The 26,945-nt window shown below is 39.1% G+C and overlaps 1 protein-coding gene across 1 annotated transcript in view; it reads right to left on the bottom strand.

Moving 5' to 3' along the window:
* VCAN (versican) overlaps positions 1-26,945 on the bottom strand; it is a 146,941-nt gene that overhangs the window by 34,844 nt on the left and 85,152 nt on the right. The window contains exons 8-9 of the mRNA XM_045021736.1: positions 2,544-7,982; positions 443-556 (exon numbers count right to left, since the gene is read on the bottom strand). Of these exons, the coding sequence (XP_044877671.1) occupies positions 443-556; positions 2,544-7,982 (5,553 nt within the window). The remainder of the gene's footprint in view (positions 1-442; positions 557-2,543; positions 7,983-26,945) is intronic.

Here is a 26,945-nt window from a genome sequence, read left to right as displayed (position 1 = left end):
TTATAAGAATTTACTGGTTTATTCAAAAGGGTTTAATCAATATGATAATTAAATTATGCTGATGATTTGGTATTAACCCACTTCATTTTGATTTGATTTATGTATGTATTTTATGTCTTTTTTTGTTTGTTTGTTTGTTTGTTTTGGTTAATAAATTGGACATAATTTGAACATTACCCTCTACAGAAGTAGGTAGGTAAGGTTTTTTATGTGTGTGTGTGCTGCACATGCCAGGCGGAGACGGCAGGGAAAGAGGAGTAGGTGTTTCTTTCTCAGCCTCCCTCTGCCTGGATCAAGTCCAACTACAGAATCTTTCAAAGCTTCAGCATCTGTCAGTGTAATGATAAATAATTCTGCTTCGAATCTAATATGTGAAATGTTATTCTAGTCAATCTACAGACAATCCAGTACAAGAAAAGCTTTCAGGTTGGCATCATCTTACCCAATTCGCACTGCTCGCCACTGAAACCTGGCATACATGTGCAGATGTAGTAAGAGCCACGTGGATAACAGGTGCCTCCATGAAGGCAGGGATTACTTTTGCAGGGATCTTGACCTGTGATATGAGTTAAAGAAAGAAAAATTGATACATTGTCTAAAATACTTGGTTAGTTGTTGATTCTTTTAAGGAAGAAAGGTATTTCCTTATTTCTGCTATGATGCTTTACTGCAGTTAAAGGTTAAACCATTTAAAAAAGTTCTGTACTACCTGGAGATGTCATTTTCAATCAGCATAATTTTCAGCCTTACCAATAACACTATATTCATGACAGAGAACAATAACTCATTTTCAGAGATGTTTTATGTTTTTAAAAGGACATTTTGTACTGCTCCTAGCAATTGAAATATTCTATTGAGGATTTAGTTGGCATGACATGGCAATTAATTATAGCCAAAAACAGTTAAACATATGTGCACAGTGAATGGAAAATGTATTCTTTTGAATGGGGTTAGTTCATATGGAATGGTTGGGTACCCAGAACATGCACCTTTTAAGCATACTGACTTGTTGCTGTCATTTTGGAATGTCATACTTAACCATTTACTGCCCAGACACTCTTATTTCTTTGAAATAATCTTTTGCTAATTAATATTCTTTCCCCAGATCATGCCCAAATTGTCTTCCATTAAAACATACTTTTAGAAAACAAACAGTAACTGTATACGAGACTAAAGCACAATATTTAGATAAAAAAAACTTACCTGCCATGAAATCCCAACATTTATTGGAGTCATCATTTTAACACTGTTTTCTTACAGAGTGTAGATGTGTTCTACTGATCTTTTATTTGAACTCAGTTCAAACTTAAACATATGTTCATGGTATAGGCAAATAGGAGCAATCACTGATACATATATTCACACAAAAGGTAGCCACTCTACATATCACCTGTGTTTTTTGCACTCTTAAGCATCCAGTAAACCAATTAATACGGTGCTTCTAACCTGCAAGAAGGAAGCCGTGGCTATATTGGGAGTCTAAGAGAGCAGAAGTGGGATATGAAGCAAAAGGTCCTATTTTAATCCAATTTGATTGAAAGACATGGGCAAATGTTTGAGACATTGTTTACATTTTCCAAATTAGTTTGCTTGTCCTTTATGGTATATAGGACACAATCCAAAGTCTTTCTATTGAGTTCAATTAGTTACCCAAACTGTCTGAAAAAATTATCAAAAACTAAGATATTTGACCACCTTTAAAATATTAGTCCTCAACATGCCAGCCATATACAGGTAAATGATTAATAGTAGCTATTGTACATAGAAATCATTCTATCAGTATAGCTTGTGTTATGCCAAAGGCTGTCCAAGCCAAGGATCTTTGATTGATATTTATATCAGACGGAAGCTGCATCAAACATTCAGATTGTTGAATAGCCGACCATTATTCAATCGCTGAGTTTTTTTAAAACCTCAAACTTCAGCCAGTCTTGAGACTAATCCTGTATATATTTTTAAAACTTGTATTCTGGATAAGCCTGTCTGCAATTACTTGATGTGTTCACTAGGTTTGTTCTCCAAATAAATTGGAATATTCCATGAAAGCCACTAAAGTAGAATAATTGTACATTGCGATTGTGATGCTAATGCAACAACATTCATCAGATAAATTAATGATATCTACATATCCACTAGAAACACGAAAATAAAGTAACCACAACTGGATACTGTGCTAGGATCAATGTTCCTTTTCTTCTATAATGGTCTCTCATCACCTCAGATCTGAAACAAAACCTATTGATGCAAATGGAAGGTCACTTATGAATTAGTGAGCTTTGGATCAGCCCCCTAGTTTTCTTTGAACTTGCACTGAGTAGGCTTCACCATGGTATCGATTTCAGCATTGTGTAATGCTTTTAAGTGTATTATCTTCATTGCCTTCCAAATGTAGTTTGATTATCATATCTCATACACAAGCACATGTTTGCTAACACCTAGCGTTTTAGTATAAAATAAAGTCTTCAAGAGAAAATAAAGAACAAATTAAATGTTTACCGGTAACAAACCAAGTTTATATGGTATTTATCAAATTGGGATCTTACCTGGTATATGGACTGCTGTGCCTTCAACTGAATCTCCACTGTTGCCGATCAGGAAATCTGATCCATTAGTAATGTCCAGAAGGAAAAAAGATGAAGTTACAAGTTCAGTAGTGCTTAGCTCCTCTGTGCTTATTGTTGTCTGTTTATTATACTCAGGAATGTTTTCAGGGGCTGTAAGTTTTGTTGCAATGTCAGAAGAAATTGTTGTGGACTGCTTCTGTACTACCACAGTTGATTGTGTTTCCAGGCTTATATCCAGAGATGGTGACAATGAAGATAACATTGTAACAGTTGCCTGGCCTGGCTTAAATATTCCACCTGCTATACTTTCATGTGGCACTGAAGCTGGTGTGGTGTATAGCCTTGGCAAAGCTCCCTCAGTGCTGCTTTCATCTAGTTGATTGGGATCTTTCACTGTCTCTGTAGAGGTTTCATCTTCTGTGCTAACTTCTGGAATATCTGTGTCTACTGTTTCTCCAGAATGTATAAAAGCTGTTGGTATGACATATTTTGAGAGAAATCTATCTTCAGAAATGGTTGCTAGTTCTTCAGTAATCAATTCTATTATGGAACTTTCTTTCTCCTTTGTTCTGTCTGTTATCTGTCCACTAATATAAGGAGTACTTTCAACAGATGTGCTTTCTGATTCAGGTTCAGAAGAAGAGTCTAGTGGAGACTCAGTTTTAGTGGACAGCACTTTGGTGGGTGGTTTGTAAGTTGCTGCAACATCAGAACTAACTTCTTTGAAGGTTTTTCCTGATGTTTGATTAGACTTGTCTGAATCAGTTGATGACAAAGTATTTGGATTGATAACTTCAGGGTATTCTGATACTTCATTAACCAAGGGGACAGTTACTGAAGATTTTGGCATTTGAGTTACAGGAAAAAGTTTGGCTGGATCTATTTCTTCAGATTCTGTTGAAGTGGTTTTTGTTTCTGTGTAAACTGTATGATGTTTTACTTCACTTATATTAGATGACTCTGTTAAGTTTTGGGATACAATTTGTGGGGTAACAATACTTACAACAGACATATTTGTTGTCAAAGCCTGTTCTGTCTCAGTAGTTAAGTCGGGTCTAAAGGAAGGAAACAAAGGCTTCCTCTCATCAGGCTCTTCTTGTTCCATTCCTGAATACCCAGAGGTAGAGACTATTTCACTTTGATCTGCTATTGCTTGGTTGTCTGACAAAGTACTTGATTCAGAGAGGCCTTCTGTTTTATTTTCTGGTGCTACATGTTTGGTTTCAAATGGAGGTTCTTTGGCCTCTTCGCTGACTCGGGGGGGCACACTAGGGCTGGCCATTGATGATGGAAGCAAAATATCCAGTTCAGGCAATTCACCAAGGATGGGAGTTTCCATTGTGAACTGCATGACATCCCCTGAACCAAAATCCTTGTCATCTGATCTGGGTCTGTTCTCAGCTGTTACTGATTCACTATTTATTGACTTACTGGAAATAGTCACGGAAAGATTATCACCAGATCCATATGATTTCTCTTCAGCTGTAGAAAGATTAGATGTTAAATCATACTCCACTTCTTCAACTTTCATGCCATCATTATTGCCATATGTTGAATGAGTCTCTGTATCTGGAGTTGTCTGCACACTTAGTATATCTTCATGCATTGGTTTAGAATGATCCACATCTATGATTGTTGTTTTATCTAATGTGATCTCATTAAAAGCAGAAACATTCCCTGTAACATTTCTGAGGTCATCAAGCTTTTGGAGGACTTTGTTTTCTATCCTTGTATCATTTATTAAACTCTCACCTGTAACTGTCTTTGGTTGAACATTAGTCCGGCTTGGTAAGATCTCTTTTTCTTCTGTGTGGGTGGAAAATAACACTGATACAGTTTGTGATCCATTTAATGCTGTCTCTGTGTTCAGTTCTTCAGAATAGTTTTCCTCATGAACATGAGGAGCAACTGTTATTTCCAGATTTCGCAAATGGGTAGTAGATGCATCTGGGTGAAATGACCCCAAAATGTCCACCCAGCCAGATCCTTCTCCAGAACTTTCATATAGCGGTGTGGAAGGTATTTTTGGTGTTGATGTTGCAAGTGCTTCCTCTGTTTCAAAATGAGGAGTTCCACTAAAGAATATAGAAGCAGCAGTTACATTTTCATTAGTCATCAATTGTGAAGTTTCCTCTTGAGTAACAACTCGATCTGTAGCAGCTGGTGATCTGTATGTTTCATTTTCTTCTAACCAATGAAAAGTTTCTTGTTTGTGAGAGTCTTCAGTGATTAAAACAGAATGGGATGTCTCTTTTGTGGTAGCTTTTTTATTATTGAAGTTCCTAGAACTTTCTTCAGCTAAAGCAGAAGTACTAGTGGCCATTTTCTCTGTTGTTTTGGAAACTGCCTCTGTTATAGAACTGAATAGCCTGAGTTCTTCACTGGAATCCTTGTTTGATTCAGTCTGACCACTTTCAAATTCTTGGGCTTTGTCAATGGAAAGTCTTGGTCCCACACTTTCAGGATGAAATGTTTCAGGACTTAAAGTACTTGTGATTTCTTTTATAGTCACAAAATTCAGTGGCTCTACTGATGGAACACTAATAAGTTCATCTCCTGATCCTTGTCCTGAAAACAATGAATCACTAATGATCTCTTTATTAGTTGGCTCATCACCCTTCAGGATCGGAAGTGACCTGTGAATGTCTTCTGTTGGGAAAATATTTTCCCAGTTTTTTTCTTTCTTTGTAAGTTTAGCTAGAGAGCTTGTATCTTTGCTTTCAAGTTTTATGGACTCAGTTACTAGAGTAGTAGTATCATTAAATGAAAGTTGTTCTAGGGTAGATTCTGTACTTTTAATGAGAGGATATTTTGTTGTTATTCCAGAGGGTTCTATAACTTTTTGTGAAGTTTCTGCAGAAATATTCTGCTCAGAACGTATATCTTCTTCCAAAGGAAGATTTATTGCAAAAGTTCTTGTTATGGATTCAGTAGGCATTTGCTCTTTTATCTGTACCTCAGTGATGACTTTTCTTGCAATTCCAGTTCTAACTGTGCTGACTTCACCTTTCGTACTCATGACTAAATTTGCAGACTCAACAGTAAAGGAATAATTGACAGATGGTGCACTGATAATTTCTCTTTCATCTTCTGTTGCTTGTGTTTCTGGTCCTCTAACTGCTGAATGCGGTGAAGCTGTAGTTTTTGTAAAAGACTCAATGACAGAATCCACTTCTCCAGAACCCTGATCAATTAATGGGAAATTAGTACCAAGTACTTTTTCTGTAGAACCATCTGGCACTGGTATCATGGTACCGCTCTCATCTCTGGATTCTTCTCCAGAGCCTGCCTCAATAAGGATAATGTTCTCTGCCAAGATGGTTGGCGAGCTGTCTTTTCCACTTTCACTTTCTGTAGATTCAGTTACTGTCTTTATACTGCTGACAGCACGTGTCACAATGGTGTCAGGAGAAATGATTTTAACAACAGACTCCACAGAAGAGGTGACCCCAGAGTTTTCTAAGTATTTAGTTTGCTCTTCTGTTGCAATATGAGTTGTCATCTCTTTTCTAGATTGATGAAAAGATTCTTCTTGAGAAGGAAGAGTTGTAATAAAATAATATGCTTCTGTTTCATGTTTTTGTTCTCCTAGCTTACCTGTACTAAAAATGTCCTTAGATACCTTCCTTCCTATTCCAGCTTCCTTAGTTAAGTCATCTGACTCAGTACTTAACACTGACTTTGTTGCTTCAACAGTTGTTGTATATTCCACAGATGAAGTATCTGTGCTGTAGACATCTCTTTCCTGCTTTTTTGTTTGTGTTTCAATGCCCCTAGTCAAAGACTCCAACGGAACTGAAATAATGGCAGTAGAATCAATGATAACATCTCTTTCTCCAGAACCTAGATCAATAAATGGGGGATCAGTACTTACCACTCTTCTTGTGACACCCCCTGAAATTATGTCTCCAATGCTTTTCCTAGTGTATGTTGGTTCTTCCCCAGATCCTTCATCTATAAAAAGACTTTTCTCTGTGGAGAAAGGAGCAACAGTAAACTCTTTGCTTTCAGGCCATGTGGAATCTGTCATTGGTATTGTTTTGCTGAGAGCAGTGGATTCCTGATCTACAATTCCAATTCTGTTACTAGGGCTTTCCTGTCCATCACTGAATATTAACTTTCCTATCTCAACAGTGGATGAATGTTCCTTAGTTGAAGAAGCAGTGCTCTGTGCTTCTTTTTCATCTTCTTTCATTTTCATTTCTGTTCCAGTAGCACTGCTAACTCCTTTTTCGGTAACCAACCCAGTAACAGATGTGGTGGTAGCAATTTCTTCAGAACTTTGGTCAAAAACAGAAGTAGTGCTAGTTTCCTTATGCAAAGAAATGGTGGTTCCTGAAACAGTGGCAGTAATTTCTGTCGTCAGCAGTTTGCCAGACCCTAAGAAAGTTTTTTCTGCTGAAATCTTTTCAGTAACTACAGTCTCTCTCACCATAGCTGAAGTTTTAGCAACATCCTCCTCTTCTACATCTCCAGAGCCTTCTGATATTATAAATGAAACAGGACTTTCCACAGACTTTACTATATGACTTCTTCTTGTTGTTTCTACAAGGGTTTCCAGTGGGGGACGTCTATCAGGCTTAATAGTTGATTTATAATCATCTCTTAGAATAGAGGTTTCCTTTTCTGGCATATGGTCTTTTATGCCTATATCTACAGTAGCAATATCAGACACTGGACTGGGAGCAGAAGTTGCAGCAGAACTTTTTTCTGCATGTTCTTTTATTGTCATTTTCCCCGTTTCTGAAAAGACAGGACCAGGGAACTCAGGGTCAATGGCAGCATCTCCAGAAGATTCTATAGTAATCAAAGGCAAGGTTTTGGGGTCTTTAGTTGAGCTTTGCTGAAATTCAATTCCATTATGTTTTAAGGTCTCTAAAGTTTCTGATGAAGATTGCCCATATACAGACGTTACCTCAGATTTATCTATAGTGGCAACTTCCAATTCACTACTTAAAACAGGTTCCAACATTGCAATATCTGCTGTAGGTTGTTGTGTAACTTCAAATGCCCCTTTTATTTCTCTAGATACACCTTGTTGCATTGTATCAGAGGCCTCATTTTCAGATATTATGGTGTTAGTGTCATTGATTTGTGAAAATTTGACATTTTTGGAATGTGTAACACTTTCAATTTGGTCACTTCTTGCTTCTTCAGCTTTTGTGTCTTTAGGTGCACTGGTCACCTGTTGCTTTCCATTGATGAACTGCAATGCTGGAGGATTTGTAACATCAGTAGTATTTTCACAATCTTCATCTTCTTCAGACTCAAAAGATTCCAAAATAATGGGATCAATATAATACTCAGAAGAGTCTTGATCAGGGACTGAGGTACAAGGTTCAGCCTGTGGTGAGTCTGAATCTATATGGGGTTCATCTGCTGTGTGTGTAGATAAGATCAATAATCCAGGCAATGGATCTGCAAAAAGAAAGAGCTTTTCACAATCCTTAAGTGACAAGTGTGGTAATGCATTATATTAGCCATAGGCGGGACAAACAATTTATCATAGCAAAAATAAATGCATTTCAGATTAAATAAATTAAATACGTTATTTTATTAACACAATAAGTTAAATATAATCTGTTTTAAAAACTGCACACTTGCTTTACCAGTTCAAATGTTTTTGTATCCAGAGCTCACCAATTTTTAAATACCATTGATTGTCGTAAAACACGTATGTTTAGTCACAGAAATAGCCTTGTGCTGACTTCTCCTTCAGTAGATTTACACTATTCTAAATAGATGTAAAGGGGGCAGAGAAAAAATCAGTTTTAGATAGAAGAAACTATCAGCGCTGCCCAAATGCAACAATTACTTCTGTGGATTTGTGGCATAAAGTAATCTTCCTTAGCAATTGACGTGAAACCTCCCATGTTCTTAAAAAAAAAAAAAAGTACAGCGCATGTCTTCCCAACCATGCTAGCTCAAATGAAAGTAATTGCTTCAAGACTATATGAGACACTCTGCTCTGTACTCTTGACCATTAGGTTAGTAAATAATATGTCACTACTGAGGTGCATTATGGCTATTGTGAAAATATATTAAATAATAAATCATATATAAAAATATATTGTATGCAAAAATACCATAGTACATATACATTTATTTAATTCAATGAGACTTGATAAATGCCAGTTAATTTTTTCTATAGTTATACCTTGAATAGTATCACTGTTTACATATACTGCAAAAAATATGTTTTTCTTTAGGGTAATTGGACAAATATTGAGATGGAGATTTCCAAACACTTGTAAGAAAATTAGGTATAGAAATCTCATTGAATTCCAGTGGGATCTATGCTCCTAAATTCTTTTGGTGTTTTTGAAAATCACCCCCAACATGTACACTTTATCTTAGATCTTCTAGTCTATAGGATGCATGCCACCTTCAGATAAGCAAGAGCTATAAGCTCTCTTTGTCCTAGTCTTTGCCTTATAGAACTCTTTGCTCCACTGACTTGTAGCCAGAAAGTTTTGTGCTGCTGTACACAACTTTTAATTCACAAATTTCTCTTACATGTAATTCTAGGTAAATAAGATAGACTAGATCTTACCTGGTGTAAATTGAGGTAGCCAATGGAGCTGCACCTGTTTACACCAGCAGAGAATCTGGTGGACATACCTGGCTTCTACCCTTTAGCATTATCACATAAATGCTACTCACTCTATGGTCCTGAAAAGCTAAATTAAAGGACATATTCTATTCCTGCTATATACGCAGTGAATGACTTAGTACAGTAACTCCTCATTTAACATGGTAGTTCTGTTCCTGGAAAATGTGACTTTAAACTAAACGATGTTAAGCGAATCCAATTTCCCCATAAGAATTAATGTAAATGGAGTGGGGGAGTTAGATTCCAGGGAAATTTTTTTTGCCAGACAAAAGACATTATGTGCAGTTTGACTCTCAGCTGTGACTATCCTCTGGCCTCAGAGCTCTGGTGAGGGTGTGGGTCAACAACACCCCCACTCCTAGGCCTGCAGAGTTCTCCACATGCAAGCTCTGCAGGTTTGGGCTCAACATGGGAACTAGGCAGAGCAGGCAAGTGACAGCACAAATGAAGGAACACTGTGCTGCATCCTTCCCCTGCACCCAATGGGGATGTCTCTGCTGGCCTCTGAGCAGCAGATCACACTGAATGCCCCCCTAGCCCTTGCGGTACTGGAGAGACCATTAGTTTCCTAAGGAAACTAATCTGCCAGGTTGCATTGCATGGTATACTTAGGATGCACAACGCAGAGGCACTGGGCCTCTAAATCCATGCAGAGCTGGAGATAGCTATAGGCTTCTGGGGCCACAGGCAACAACTTTTCAAACTGCTGGGGTGTGCTCACCCCCTGGCTCTAGTTTCACTATTTTGTTCATGCAAACTGTGCCAGAACAATCTGCATCTGCATTTTGAGCCTGGAAAAAAATAGTCACAGAGTATTGCACCTTGTACGACCAGATTTGCTCCTGCAACTGGGTTTTTAAAAATCTTGCCCAGTGTCTTGCTAATGACTATGGGCCAAATCCTGAAGAATTTACTTGATCCTTATTTGGTAAAATTTCAACTGAGGATACAATGGGACGTTTGGATGAAGAATATAGTAAAAACTAAGAGCTTCAGGATTTGGTGAAAGCTAATAATTATGAAGTGTATGCAATCGTGACACATCCAAACCAAAACTCTGGACTTAATCATCACACAAACTGTGGGGAAATGAAGATCCATGTCCAATGTTTGTAGGTCAGCCCATCTCTAGTATTCTGTATTTCCATTAAAATATTATAGGACACTTCTGAAAAACATTGGCTGAGAGTGTTGCATCTCTCAGTGGCACAGCACAAACCTCGCAGCCCAGGAGAGAGGACTTTAAGGTGCTTTAAGCAACATCTGTGCTTTCCCTATGTAGTAGTAGGATTTTATGTTTGCATTTTGTATAATACAGAATGAAGGATAAAGAATTTTGTGTAGCATGAATTAAATGTATTGATGTATGATTTGATCATATCCTGCCAGCCACCCTTTCTGAAAGCAGAAAGGAATGGCCTAGTGTGCCATTGGTGAAGATGCATCAGCCAGAATCTTGTGTCTGAAGCTGATTTCAAGGCAGTGACAGACCTTTAGGGTTACCACTTTTTTATAGGTTTAGCATTTTGAAATAAGTAAAATAATGCTATGACTGTTTTCTTCTGCATTGCAAATTGATGTTCCTGTTCAAATGCTCTGTGTAAATCAATCCTGTTTTGTGTGTGAATGAGGAATGTGTGTGTTACAAGATAAGTGTGAAGGCCATCAGCGGACCAGATGTTCTAGGGAGGAATCAAGGATGGACTGGAGGCACCAGGAGATTGTAACATGCCCCTATTGAAATGTCAGAGGAGGGCAGATTGACAACTCTAAAGATGAGACAGGCACCTATCAATGGGGACAAAATAGCTGTGATCAAAACCAGCATGGGGTTAGCATAACACCTATTCTGTGCAGCTCTAAAGGCCAGCGTAGCCCCATGCATTACTTACACAGCACAAATTACGGTAACCTCCTTGGGCTGCCCAGTGGGTGACTGTGATGCTGAGACTTCTCCCTCCCTTACAGTAGGGGCTTTTTGGGAGGCCTCACTGGGCACCACAGGGTTACCTAACACAATGGCTGCCTCAGAGGAATTCTTCTTAGCTGGCTACAGGGTATTTACAAACCCTTTTTGCTGCCACAGGACCATCCAGGGCAGGGCTGGCTCCAGGGTTTTTGCCACCCCAAGCGGTGAAAAAAAAAAAGCCACAATTGTGATCGGCGGCAGCTCCACCGCACTGCTTTCTTCTTTGGCGGCAATTCGGCGGCAGGTCCTTCCCTCTGAGAGGGACTGAGGGACCTGCTGCCAAATTGCCACCGAAGAGCCCGACTTGCCGCCCTTTCCCCTTGGCCACCTCAAGCACCTGCTTGCTGAGCTGGTGCCTGGAGCCGGCCCTGATCCAGGGACACAGCGGGAGGAATGATCCTGCCCGTCTATTTTCTTCACTACCAAAAAGATTTGAACTACTGATTGCTGTACCTGTTGGTTAAAAGATAAAAACCACTTGCTGTACTTTTGTGAGTTTTATTCATAAAGACAAACCCACTGTGTATGAATGAATCTATTTTTATAAATAGATCCTACAGGATTAAAAATACATTAATAAATAAAAGAAATCAAAATAAATCTCCTACCTGACTAGAAACAAAACACAAGAAACTCCAGGGCATGATGATGGAATCATATTCCACCACAACACAGAACTGATAAGACAAAAGTGTGTTCTATGACAGCCTATCCATCAAATTGCAAAAATCTGGGAAAGAATTCAACATGACTAATCACGTTGACAGACGGTAGAATTTAGGCACATAACTCCCATACACTATTATGACAATGTGTTTCAGTATTAGATTGGGCTAATGTACCTCACTGATTTTTCTAAAGCTTCTTCATTCATACTGCTCATGTTTTTCCATTGCTACTTCAAACCTTTCTATTAATCTCCCACTCCACTTGTGCATTTTTCGGTCTGGCTTGCAATGCAGGAGAACAAAGTATTTTCCTCTGAAGTGGTTTCTAACTTTAATCAGAAAGGGGGGGGGTCTGCATTCTTCTGTACCTTAAAAATGTTTTAAAATCTATCAAGTACAGATGTAAGTTGCCATCAAAATATTCCTGACCCAATGGCCTTTGGTTTGATTTTGGACCTACTTTGTGTCTATGTGAACAGTGCCATATCTGTTTCCTCTCTCTCAATCTCATACAAATACACTCAGAAATCTGTAATATCTTAAATCTGCCCCAATTGGGGAAAGACAGAATTATTTCAAGATTAACCAGGACTCCAGCACATATAGCCAAAGATCTGTTGCCATTCCCACAAGCTTACTGATTTTAACCAATTGTAAATCATTTACCTCAAGTGACTACATTCACACATTTTTTCCACTTAAGAGTGCTATATCTATTTTAGTTCTCAATGGCAGACCTCATGGTATAAGTATGATTATGTGAAAGTACGGTTCAGTTCTGCTTGCCAAATAAAGGCAAAGAAATATAGGTACTGAGGATTTTCTTGTGAAATTTGGCGAACACAGAAGGAAAGAAGGAGTGAAACGCCTGCCAATTTGCAGGATTAATGACCATAATGCTACCCACAAATCAACTTTGATAGACATGTCTACTACTCAGCAGTAAAGCCATTTTTAGAAGACCCACTTCGGGAAAGCAGTACTTCTGGGCAATATATTAACGGCTTGATTTTCACAATAAATGAAGCCCTAAGCCATGTGCAATTGCACATCTTCTTTATAACACTATTAATGTCACTATGCATGGAAACTGGGTATGTGCAAGTGCAAATGGCATACTAGACCTATTGTGGAAGTTTTGACTAAGGGTAGTAGAGAATTTAGTATAACTGAAAACAAAATAAATCGCAATGAACAACGCACCACACTTTCAGTACGTTGCACATGCAAATGTGCATATGCATGACTATTTTGTGGAAACAGTTACTACGATTATACACACAACTGAAGTAGTTGTAAGAGGAAATGCCCAGTCAAACTGACCAAACAGGCCTCCAGAAATTACTATGATTTCATCCATTGTCAGAGGAATTGTATTCACTAGTTAGGCATGAGAATATGCACACAGTTTTGCACAAAAATGTACACTCTAAATTCTGAAAATCTGGACTGAACTGTACAGGCAATAATTTATGGGAGGGTAACATGTCTAACAAGTTCTGACCAGTGCATTATTATTGTAATAACGCACACCTGGGAACCACTCAGATTACTAGCTCAGTCTAAATCATTTATGGATTTATGGTAGATTAATGAATTTAATGAACAACATCTGTTCCAAACTCACCTAGATGACATGTACAAATGCATATAATACTGAGGTAAGCAAAGATCTCTGTCAGACCATACTATAATTTGTTAGTTTTTTCAAGATCTAACATGCCATGACAGTCCTACATAAAAGCAACCCTGCTTTGGTATGAAACTATAATATGGCTCAGATAAACTTTAAGAAACATTAAGAAAACAGTATCATAAAGCAGTGGTGCCCAACCTTACAGGACAGCCACATAAACCTAAACATAATCTTGTGTGAGCTAAACAGATTCTACATATTCTAATAAGAATTAAGGTCACCTGTATTGATTTATAGTTTAAGTTGAGCTTGTTTTGTATGTATTTAGATAGGTTCTTTCTATGTACAGTATTGTCTATTTACGCATCTGTGTAACTAAAATGATGTAAACATGACGACAAAATGCCAATGAATCAGTTGTTAGTATATTGTGTTGAAGCAGGCCATGGGTCTTATGAAATAATCTGGTGGGCTGTGTATGGCCCCTCTGTCATAAAGGATGCAGCTCAATTGTCCTTCATTAAAATAGCCTTCTTTACACTAGAATTTCAGTAATTCAATGTCAGTAATCAAGTTGCCAGTCCTCAGGCTTATTAAGTGATGATAAATTTTCTAACACTTACAGATGGCCAATGAGCTATATTATAATATCAGCATATAATGTATAGCTATGTTATTTATAAATAAGCAAGACATTGGGCTGGAAACCTGAAATCTACCATAAAATATAAAAAGGAGAAAAGAAAAAGGGCTATCTATTAAACTGGACTCTTGTCCCCTAACACCAAACACTCAACCAACTGTAACAATTTAAAATACACTAGTTATATCTGATATGTATTGTCAATTGTTATGGTTACATCCTTTTCAACTGCTCTAGTATAACTAGAGCCCTACCAAATTCACGGCCAAGAAAAATGCATCACAGACCGTGAAATCTGGTCTTTTGTGTGCTTTTACCCTATACTATACAGATTTCATGGGAGAGACCTGTGTTTCTCAAATTGGGGGTCCTGACCTAAAAGAGATTTGCAGGGAGTGACAAGGTTATTTTATAGAGGTCGTAGCATTGCCACCCTTACTGCATTCAGAGCTGGGTGGCTGGAGAGCAGCAGCTGTTGGCCGAGCACCCAGCTCTGAAGGCAGCGCCCCACCGGCAGCAGTGCAGAAGTAAGAGTGGCAATGCCATACCATGCCACCCTTACTTCTGCACTGCTGCCTTCTGAGCTGGGTGGCCGATAAATGGAAGTTGCTGACGGAGAGCCCAGCTCCACAGGCAGCAATGCAGAAAGCTGGCAATACCATACCAGGCCATCCTTACTTCTGTGCTACTATTGGTGGTGGCTCTGCCTTCAGAGCTGGGCTCCTGGCCAGCAGATGCTGCTCTCCAGCTGCCCAGCTCTGAAGGCAGCGCTGCCACCAGCAGCAGTGCAGAGGTAAGGGTAGAAGTACCGCAACCCGCCCCGCTACAATAACCTTGCAATCCCCTTCACCCAACTCCTTTTTGGGTCAGGACTCCTATAATTAGAACACTGTGAAATTTCAGATTTAAATACTTGAAATCATTAAATATATGATTTTTAAAATCCTATGACCATGAAATTGACCAAAATGGACCGTGAATTTAGTAAGGCCCAAAAGACATACATTCTTCCCTATTAATCAGGGGCGACTCCAGGCCCCAGCACGCCAAGCACATGCTTGGGGCGGCATGCCATGGGGGGCGCTCTGCCGGTCGCCGGGAGGGCGGCAGGCAGATATCCTTCATCAGCATGCCTGTGGAGGGTCCGCTGGTCCTGCGGCTCCGGTGGACCTCCCGCAGGCGTGCCTGCGGAGGGTCTGCCAGTCCCGCGGCTTCGGTGGAGCCGTGGGACCAGCGGACCCTCCGCAGGCACGCCTGCGGGAGGTCCACGGGAGCCACGGGACCGGCGACTGGCAGAGCGCTCCCCGTGGCATGCCGCCCTGCTTGGGGCGGCAAAATGTCTAGAGCCGCCCCTGCTATTAATAAGAGACAAAGAGAAGATTCCAAAGGCAAGGGATATGGCTATTGAATATTATGATGGTTTCCCACATTATAATGGAGAAAGGCCAGGAAAGTGGGCATTTGTTCAGAGGAGGGCTTTGGTAATATGATTCCTGGGAAAAATAAGTAAAAAACAGCCAGCTGAAGAGAAGATAGTCCAGATTGCCAATACAAACAGGCCCTGAATAGATTTAGACAGTAAAGACTTTTAAGGGGAAAGGTGAAGCGGTATGGAGTAGAAACAGAGATAGAGTAGACAGATGAATAAATAGATATGAAGTACTGTCTGTTTCCTAGCCTTTTGTGTTTGTAAATAATTAATTGTGTACAGTACGTAAGTGTGTTCCTTGAACATTTCTAATCAACAATATATTAAAAAAAAGAAAGCTTCCTCAAGTCCAGAACCCACTCACTGTGGTCATGGGATGCCTTGACTTCTAACACTGCCACCCACAATGAGACTGATTCAAACCCATTAAAGTCTTTCCATTGACTTTAATGGGACTTGGTTCTCAACCAATATTAATTTCTTACTGACTGTGAGGCAGATGTTGTTCCCATGCCATTGACTGGAAAACTAACTCAAAGATATGCAAAAAGGTTTTTAAAATGTTTCGTAGTTTTTTTATTTAAGAGGGTTTTTTAAAATATTCTTTTCGGAGATCACTTTTTATAGGCAGGAGGTATAAAAGATTTGTCTCCCCAAGACTTCAGCTCAGCAAATATTCAAGCAGAAATAATGATTAAATGAAAAACAGATTTTGAAAATTTTAAATACTTTCAAAAGAATAAAAGTATTGTTCAGAAGACATTGATTTGGTGGACTTTTGCATAGATTCAGTCATAGACTATAAAAACAGAAATGACCATTTTGAGTTTGATCATCCACACTGACACCCTGTATAACAGACAATAGAATTCCACCCAGTGATTCCTGCAACTTTTCTACTAACTTGTGGTGGATGGTGGAGCTCAGTCTTCTGTAAATGGAATGGGAGAGGTTTTTGGAAGGACTTTCACTGTTACGAGAGGCCTGATCCAAGCCCAAGGAAGTAAATTGAAAGACTCTCATGGACTCTCATGAATTTCAAAAAATCAGGCCCTAAATTCTGAGTATAATAGAGACACAGAAATAAAGATGAATCAAGCATTTTTGTGCTGTTGGTGTTGTGAAAGTGAGGTACAGTGGGCATGGATTTCATTTCATAGTGTGGAGCAATCTCCTCTTACAGGAGACACCAATATAAAAAGAAGAAATGTATCCTTTGATTTTGTTCAAATTTCGCCTTATGAACATTAGTCTGAAAAACTGGTCGTTAGGGTTTTGGTGGTGTTACACTAGGGATGAATTTGGTCAGTAGGTCTAATTCACTGTTGTCTTAAACAATGGTGTAAATTATGTGTGTAAACATTAAACTACTGTAAATTACCCCAGTTTGGTACTAAGTGGTTGTAAAAAATGACAGTAGTGTACTTTACACACTGGAAGATGAAAGGGTGTGATGTAGCTGGAAAAGCAGCCAACGGGATGGTATAAAATAAAATTGGAAGGGATCTAGTTTTTCTTCAAACACTTTGTTAATTACTTTACATGCTACATTTACCCATTCCTTCTCCTTGGCATATATATTGCTCCCTTTGCACATCCATTGGATACCAAACCAATGCAGGTTGCACTTCTTTAGCACTTATCTTTTTTCACACACTGTTTATGTCACTGATTAATTTAACCTAAAGACTTTCACAGGAACTTTCACTACCTTTGAATCTGGCACACTATGATTGAATTCGATAAAACTCAACAAGCTGCCTTATTTACCTTGATAGTTAAGCTAAAATTAACTCAGAAATAACATTTAGCATCTCTACTCTCTCTGAAGGGTTTTTTTTTTGAGGTGGGAGGGTTGGTTCATGTTAACAGTTCTGCTGTTATGGCTGTGTTGTGTAGTTTCAAATTCATTTGCTGAATTAAAATCCAGTGGGCACATCATTAATTTGGTCTGAGAAATACAGTCATGTTCACCAACAAGAGCCTGCTCTTCTTGTTCTACTGATCAACTGCCTTGAGACCAAGATTAGATCTGTTAGGGATAAGAACTAAAGAATTGGCAGTATTTTCATGACTAGTGATTGACATGGCAGTTCAGTTCTCTGTATAGACATGGGGATCCAGATCCTCAGCTTTTGTAAATGGTCATAGCTCAACTGCAGTCAGTGGTGCTGTATTTTACACCAGCCTGATGAATCTCTGGTCTTGAATCTCTAGAATATACCTTCTAGACACTGATTCTGAGAATGAGGATCCAGGATGAAGATTTTGAAATTGAAAGATACTAGAAAATACAGACTAGCTAGCTAGTAAATTAACACTGAAAGCAGGTCCATGAGATATATGTTAGATCTTCATAGATTCATCAGTTCTAAGTCCAGAACACACCATTAGATTATCTACTGACCTCTCACATAATACAGGCCACAGAATTTCACCCAGTTACTCCTGCATTGAGATATGGGCTGAAGCCACTTTTAAAATTTGACCCTATAATAAAGTCCATAGCATATTTTGCATGTACACATGTTGTATCACATACTGATGACAATCAAGAACTTTCTTAGAATCTACACTGTGAAAATTTACAAATTTAAAGCTCAAAGGTGAAGTTTCTGGTTACCAAATACTTGATACAAGCCCTGATCTTCAGGTCTGGGTAAGCTGTGCCCAGCATAGTATCTGTGCGAGGTGAAGCAAACATGGCCTTACATCTCATTTGTGCTCCCCTGATCTTCAGCTCTGCCAGGAACTCCTTTGGCACCTTGTGCCAGTTAGAGCAGCCTTATAATCAGATCGGGTCGAAAAATTTCCAACACATTTTTCCATTGTCAAAATCAAAACTTTCCATGGGAACATGCTGATTTAGAAGAAATTTCATGTCAGAAAAAAATGGGAAAAAAGAGCACTTCAATAAGGTAGACCTTATCAAAACAAATATGTTGATCTTTTGTTTCCAAATGAGTTTTTATTTCAAATGTATTTATTTAAAGTTGAAATCGGAACAGAAGGAAAGAAAATGTTCCTATTGACCCAAAATGAAATTTGTTGACAATTTTGTTTTGCAGGAAATTTTGAAATTTGTTTTCCTTCCAATCTGGAACAATCTTCATTGTTTCCTTGTACTTCCCCATCAGTCTATCTCCATCTGTTGTCTCTTGTCTTATACTTAGATTGTAAGCTCTTTGGGACAGCGACTGTCTTTTTGTTCTGCGTTTTACAGCATCTAGTGCAAGGGGGTCCTAGTCCAGGATGAAAGCTCTTAGGTAGAATGACAATACAAATGAGAAATTATAATAATAATTTCAAAACATCTGAATTTCCCACATAACTGAAATTCCATGTTTTGATCAGCTCTACTTATGATTGCTCTTGTAATACCATAAAGACGTCCAAACATGGTCAGCATGGAACAGTGCTCCAGCCTGTCTCCTCCCTTCTGGTTATGAAGAGTTGTGAATGGAACTAAGGATCTAGTCTTAAGTGTTAAAGAAACATGGCTACTCCTATACACACCTAAGTATAACAAAACAAAGAAAGTTCCAAAAATAATCGATTTTCTGATTATTTTAATCTTTCCTCCTCATATTAAATTGTCTAGTAAGTAGGATGCAATCTAGTAAAACTCTATTTTTGATTACTATTCAGTCTAAATAAACAGAAGATTTTATTTAATTCAGTTCAAAATGTTCCCCAGCTGGAGATATTTTTCCAACAGTTTTCTGAGCCAAAGTTTTCCAACTTCTGAAACATTTAAAGGATATAGTGCAAGTTTCAATACATTTTTTCCACTTTTTAAATTTAATAAAAATTTATGTTTTGTTCTCCCTCTGACAGTTGTCCCCCCTCCCCCTTCAGCAGTAAACCAAAATTATTTAAATGTAAATTGACCTTGAGTAAAACTTTCAACTGCTCAACTCAGTTTCTGGAAGGCAACATCTGAAAAGAAAAACTTTTGCACAGCTGCTAGAAAGAAGTTGAAAGTCATACAAGGTGGGTGGTCAGTCTTGACTAGTCAAATTCAGCTATCCAGCATGATTTACAGTATTTGGGTGTCTGTATTTCCATGCAAGACACAGCACTGCTGAAAACCTGCGTTTCAGTTCTTGGAATGTTCTTAAATTCCAATCTTTTTATAACAGTACCATTCCCACAAGTTCTTGCCTGACAAAATTGTTGGCTATGACCAGAAACACCTGTAGAAAGTGGGTATCACCAATGTGGACATCTGTTTCCCACAGGTTTCTGGCCTGTGTCCTTTTGCTAACATGCCTCTGCCAAATTTTGATGTAAAAGCGGTGATGCAAAAACCATATCAGAAATAAAGCAACATTCCGATTTTAAAAGAAACCATCATGAGACCTTTTGCTAACATGCCTCTGCCAAATTTTGATGTAAAAGCGATGATGCGAAAACCATATCAGAAATAAAGCAACATTCCGATTTTAAAAGAAACTATCATGAGACCTTTTGCTGACCTCTGAGTTTTCCTTTGCCCTTATTGCTTTCTGCATTTTTTCCCCCTCGGTGGTAAAATGATTACGAAAAACAGATTGAGTAATATGTCAAAGGCTACAATTTAATTGAAAGAATGTTAGGCTCATAATTGTTAAAGAGGGGAAAGTCCTATTAGGTCAGATCCCTTGACAGTAGGTGAATTCTTGTCACATGCTAGTCTAAGGTCAATTATTTTCTTCACATTTCCTTTATAGCCTAACATCTCATTACCAAAACTCCATCAACAGTGGGTGTCTTGTATTAAGAGGAACCTACTGCTGACACAATTGTCCCTACATGAACAGTCTTCTAATGACAACTCATTATCTATTGCCTAAAAAGAATATGATTCTAACACACTGTAGTGTTCAATAACCCCAAACCAAACTGGCAAATACTAAGCCATTATCTCCAGCCAGCATTTTACAAAAAGCAATAAAGAAAATATCACAGAGTTGTTCAATCATCTGCTACTGGATGGTTTGTTTGGATATATGAATGTAAGGCCAAATCCACAGACCAGCTCCCAGGCCAAGTACCTAGGCCAGGTGATAGACAGATGTGCTGGTTGGGAGAGAAAAAATCCTGCTCCCCGGGCTGTGAAGCAACTGCAGAATTGCTCACAGAACCTGTTCCTGCCGGAGTTGTAGTAGCTTCTATGAGCCTTCATGTGGCCCATCACAGGAGGCTGATCTGCCCTTGCCTCAACCTAGCCCACTCACACCTTGCTCTCTCTCACCCCATGCTACCCAAAAGGGTGGCACCCAAATGCATCTGCTGTTGCACACAGTTGGAACTACCCCACGTAGGTGCAAGATCTACCCTTACTTCCTCAGGTTTAGAGAGCTCTTGACAACAGAACTGATGCAGTGCCTCTTTGCAACAAAGATAGGATTAAGGAGAGTGGGAAAAATGGGGGTGTATGATCCCAAAAATGGAAGGGAAACAGAAGAAGAGGTATAGTATTCTATAGTATTCCTGTGGTCCTGTTCACACCAACCAACTCCAACAAGGGAAGAGGCTGTCTGAATATAAAAACAGGAACGATTAATACCAAAGGTCTACCACCTTCTCAATCTTTAACTCACAACTCAATGTATGTTTTGGGTTTTTTTCACCCATTGGTTGTGGCTGTTCAACAAAATGACAAATGTATTTTGACTTTAGTAGAACACTTACAATAGACTCAATAATGATTTTGCAGCAGTTCTGAGAAAACTGAAATTGATTACACAACATAGGTACTCTAGTACATAGTACCCCCTAGATTGAAGTGGTTTCTATCATATACAGTTTGGTTCAATGGCTCTCAGCACCTCCACTATACAAATTGTTCCAGCACCCCTGTTGCGTACTTGCGTAACATTGACCATGGCATACTATTTTTCCACTGTTTTATTTCAGCTGCCCAATATTTGTATTTTTACACCATATCAGTGGTTTCAGGGGGAGAAATTCTTTGGATTAAAATAACAAACCCGACCCTACAAAGTCCAAGCTCTAGGAAATCTATTTTTAAAAGCTATCTAAGTAGTTACACAACAGTATTACTACAATGTACTAATTACATATGTATGCCAGAATTAAATGGATGTGGGCCAGATCTTCAGTGGTACAAATAGGCATAGCTCCATTAAAGGCACTGAAGCTATGCTGATTTACATCAGCTGAAAATCTGGCCTACAATACTCTTTTTACTGATTCAGAGAGTGGTTAATGTGTACTTAGTGTCACTTAATGCAAAGTTTTACTGAGATTTTATCACCTGTAATTTTCCAAGTTTTAAGTACTTCATAGCATAGTTTTAATTTAACTTCTATACAGGTCCACTAGTCATAAAAACAACAGTCAAAATCACAGTTGATCAGATGCACTTTTTGGCTGCAGTTCCTGTTCTTCTTGTGGAATTTACCAGGTTAAGATGGTAAGTGCTATTAATCATAAGGGAATGTGTACTTATTCAGTCAAAGGAAGGCTATTTTTAGACACTAATTTTCTTCATTAAAATATGAGCTAACTATTGCACAAATGTAGCGCTGTCACAAAGGGAAAAATTTTCAGTAGGTACAGACCTACCTGTGTAAACAAAAATAGCGTGCACATTTGTGCAGTTACATTTATGTGTTTATTTACTTCAGTTACACGTATATTTTCTGCAAATGCAACTGGGTATGTAGGCCTTTAAAAACGTATTTGTAGGCACAATTGCACATGTAAATGTTCATGCATCATTTGGGGTCTCCTTCTTTGAAAATTTCACTTGGAAGACTCAGACTGGACTCTATAACTGCATTTTTAATGGAATATTCCTCCCCCCATAACTTGTAAAAATGGAGAAAAGTTCCTGAAAATGTCTACACTCATTTGAAATGTAACCTCATGAATGTGCAGGAACTCCCCCTGAGCTGATGGAATTACAGCAGTGTAAATCTGCCCCTACACTCTATGTTCTGTAAGAAAGGAGTACAGTGCCATGCACACTGATGGTAGTCAGTAAATTATATAATAATAATTAGTTTATAATTATTGCTGCTGGGCTTATTTTTTGAGCTGCCTTTGAGCCTTACTCTTCTCTACAGTCTGCATGGTGACATGTGCACTGCCAAGCCCACTGATAGCAATTCCAGGCCCCAGGGCTGTCCCTAGGGGGGTGCAGGACCCAGGGTGGACATGATGAATCTGTCACTTTTTGGGACCGATTGCGCCAGGCTGCGGGGGCCCCCAGAGTGCAGGTCCCGGAGCGGTCCCCACCCCGCATGCACCTAGGAGCTCTGCGGCCCACCTGGGCAATTTAAAAGGGCCTGGTGCTCACAGAGTGGCATCGGCAGCAGCTGGTGGGCCCCGGGCCCTTTTAAATTGCCTAGGCCCCTGGGCAATTGCCCCTTTTGCTTCCTCCCCCATTGGCGGCACTGTGCACTGCAGATGAAATAGTGAGAAGAGCACAAAACAAAAAGCAGGCCTCAGCAGTAATGAGGAAGTGCAAGGTGGGAGGGTCCCCAGAGCTCAGGCTGCAGCCCAAGTAGGGTTGGTAATTTTGGGTGGGCATATTCCTGAAGATTTCATCACATGATAATCTTTAATTAAAGATTACTCTTTTAATTCCTAGAGACTCCAGGACAATCCTGGAGGCTTGGCAACCCTAAGTCCAAGCCCGGAAATCTACATCAAAATTAAACAGCTCCTTAGCCCAAACCTCATGAGCCCGAATCAGCTGTCATGGATTAGCCATGGGTGTCTAACTGCAATGTAGACATACCACAATAGCATACTTATCATGAGTGGAGGCCTATGTGAGAACTAATTACAATACAATATACAATTAAAGATTTGAACATATCATTGGAGTGTTGAACAAGAAGAGTTTTGTAAACTAGGGCGAAATACAAGAAGGTAGAGACTAGAGGTAGAAACCAAGAGAAAGAATCTCTCACGGGAATCCTGTCTATAGTTATAACCTATTTAGGGAGATTTTCAAAGAGTTTAACTCCCATTGAAAGTCTATAGGAGTTAGGTGCCTAAGTACCTTTGAGGATCTGGGCCCTAACTGCCTTTCAAATCAACCCCATTATCTTTTCTAGTGAAGATGTAACCATTTCGCAAGTAAAATGGAGGATTTAAGATTATTGAGCAAAGTAGACCCTCTAAATTACCTATACGGAAAAATCTCAACCGGTAGGTACAAACAGACCTTGAACAAGCACTGAAACAGCAAAGTATTTCATTTTAAGAAATGTGGTTCAATTTGATAACTTTAAACCAAAGGTAGTTGAAAAATATTAAGTATGTTTCAAGAAAAATGTTGGAAAAAATCTATTTTCCATTTAAAATTATAGGTTTTACTGAATTTTTTTTTGAAGGAAAAATTCCCCAAATATTTCTTGATTTCCAAAACCAAAAAGGACTTTTTTGTTTTTCCTATTTTTTTTTCACTTTCTCTCTCCCGCTCTTCCTCTCTTCTCCTCCTGCCCCATTTTGCCACTGAAAAAGGGGAGGAGGAGAAGGAGAGAAAGGAAGAAAAAAGAAAAAACAAAACCTGAAAATAGAATTTTTTTAAATTTTTGGTTTTATTTGTTTTCTGTTTTCAGCCTTTCCGCTTAAAAATGGGACACTGTTTAAACAAAAACAAAATTCTGCAAAAAGAATTTTTTTCTAAAAATACACTTTAAAAAAAAAAGTTTCAAACATAACATTTTTACCAGCTCTACTTAAAACTATTAAGCAAAGTAACAATCCAATGCTCAGAACTTTATATTAACCCTTTATTAACTGTACAGCAAAGCTCAGCATTTTTCAAAGTTGAGACTGCTGAACTGCTACCTACCAGTACCAATGCAAAACAGCGGTTCCATTTGGCTGCTTGCAGCTAAATCATTTCAAAGTGTAAAACCAATGCTATTTCTGAATGGGCAATTATTGTCCTTTTGCCTCAAGCCATGAAATTAACTAATGTCCATTGCTTTTCAGATGATTAGTTAAAGAAATCATGTGGGAATTTACACTATCTCCAGTTCCTTCAAGCATAAAGAGGAATATCTACACTTGAGGTAGGTTTCAGAGTGGTAGCTGTGTTACTCTGTATCAGCAAAAACAAAGTTGTTTTTACACTTGAGGTAGAAATCAGACTAAGGATTCAAAGACTGTTACACTGACCCTTACATTTTTGCTTCAACAGAGGATACTTCTGGTGGTCTTTATCTTACCCTGCCAGCCTACATATGTGGTGATCCAAGCATATACAACAGTTACAGAGACTTCGAGGTTTATATTCAGAAAGATGTAAAAGATGTTTGGATCACTGACAATCTCCCTACAAGCAGAGTGGCAAAGGATAGGATAACAAAGAATCACGTATTTTCACATTTTAAGGTAGTTAGTGCAGGTTGCCTGAAAGGAGAAAAACTAGTTTAGATATCTACTCAGAATGACATTTCTCTCTCTCTGTGTCTCTGTGTGTGTGTGTGTTATAGATACAGCTCTCTTGACATAGAAAACCATAATGATGGGCCAAATCTTCTTTTTTGTTATTCAGGCAAAAGTTCCATTGAATCATTGGGACTCTTGCCTGCATAAGAAAAAACTGCATGAGGAATTCCGAATTTGACATACTATTATTACTAACAATAATAATAAATGTCTCTAAAGCATTCCCCACACTCTGGTCAAGGCACTTGGGAGCTCCCCAACAATTTAAAATATGGAACAGCAACAGATAGATAAAATATATCACCAGATATCTTTGTTTATTCTGTAGCCTAATGATGGCAAAATAAAAAGACAGTGATTAATTAAGAGGAGCAGAGGCAGCCTAAAAATAGGCATGGCTGGTTCAGAAGCCCAAATTGCTTCTGAACAAGAACAAATTTTAAGTAAAGGAAAGACAGCATTGATCCTTCTTAGGGGTTACAGATATAACCCTTGGTGACGAGAACATTTCTATTGCTGTGTGGTGACAGCAACTGAGTTTTCTGGATGGTACCAACAGTAATAATGCACTGGGTGGTCAGACAGATCATAACACACTGCATTCAACATTTTTCTTATAAATATGAATTATTCACTAGAACAGGACAATCTCAACTCCATGCTCCCAAAGGTTTCAGGAAACACATAGCCAATGCCAGACTGACAATGCCATGTGAATAATTCACAAAATTTATGAAAAGCATGAATATGTATTTTGTGTGTTATCAATCAGACCCATCCTGCCAAAAGGAGGGAGATGGATGTGTAAAAGAAGCTAACCACATTTACTGTGCTAGTAGGAAAACTTCAACTGTTTCAAAATATTGCCACAGAGACCTGACATTAAAAAAAACCAAAAACCTGCTACAGAAAATGATGAATAGCTCAGAAAGCGTGAATTGCTGACATATTTAAAAACCATTGTCACCGGCAGGGGCGGCTCTAGGCACTAGCAAAACAAGCTGGTGCCTAGGGCGGCAAAATGTAGGGGGCGTTCCCTGCCGCCGGGGGGGGGCGGCAGGCTGGGCCGGCGGACCTGCCGCAGTCATGCCTGCGGGAGGTCCACCGGAGCCCCGGGAGGACCGGACCTGCCGCAGGCATGACTGCGGAGGGGGCGCTCGTCCCGCGGCTCGGCTGGACCTCCCGCAGGCATGCCTGCGGCAGCTCAAGCAGAGCCGCCGGACCCGCGAACCGTCCGCAGCCGCGGGAGGTCCAGCCGAGCCACGCGGGACCAGCGGTCCCTCTGCAGTCATGCCCGCGGGAGGTCCGCTGCTCCCGCGGCTCCGGGGCGCCTCCCGCGCATGACTGCTTGGGGCGGCCAAAAACGTAGAGCCGCCCCTGGTCACTGGAGTACTTATTACCTGTTTTGTGAATCATTTTAACCTTCAAGCTACTTTTAAAGTGATGTTAGCTTACATTCCTGACACCAAACCATGTATTCATCCCGAATTAGGCTTCATCAGCTGAATCACTTCATGTAAAGTAAATCTTACGACTTTTTGGTAAAGCAAGTATTTTCTGAAGATTGAAAAAAGCTTGAATAGCAAGAAACTTTCACTCACTCAACAGAGAAAAGTACAGTACATCTTGGATACAGACACCAACTTAATTTAAAAATACTGCTATTTTCCAAATAGAAATCATATTCTGCAGGTAGTCTCCACATAAAAGACAACATCCATCTTGTACACATCAAAACTCCACAGGACTATCTATATGTGTGACTGAACGTTCAAAAAAAGTATTCCTTCTCCCTTCATGACAGAAATACTAAAAACTACATTGTACTGATGAATAAGATGATCATTCATTTGTCTCATGAATTAACAAAGAGCTATAAGGAAGCTTGAAGTGTGTAATCCCTGTGTCTAGATCTGGGAGGTTTCCTTGACAACAATGCACAAACAGCAGGGAATGTGTATGCATCCTCCGAACAGTATGTAACATGAGGGTACTGTTTTCTG

The sequence above is a fragment of the Mauremys mutica genome, chromosome 6 (genome assembly GCF_020497125.1).
Source record: "Mauremys mutica isolate MM-2020 ecotype Southern chromosome 6, ASM2049712v1, whole genome shotgun sequence".
Taxonomy (NCBI): domain Eukaryota; kingdom Metazoa; phylum Chordata; order Testudines; family Geoemydidae; genus Mauremys; species Mauremys mutica.
This window is presented reverse-complemented; position numbering and strand designations above follow the sequence as displayed.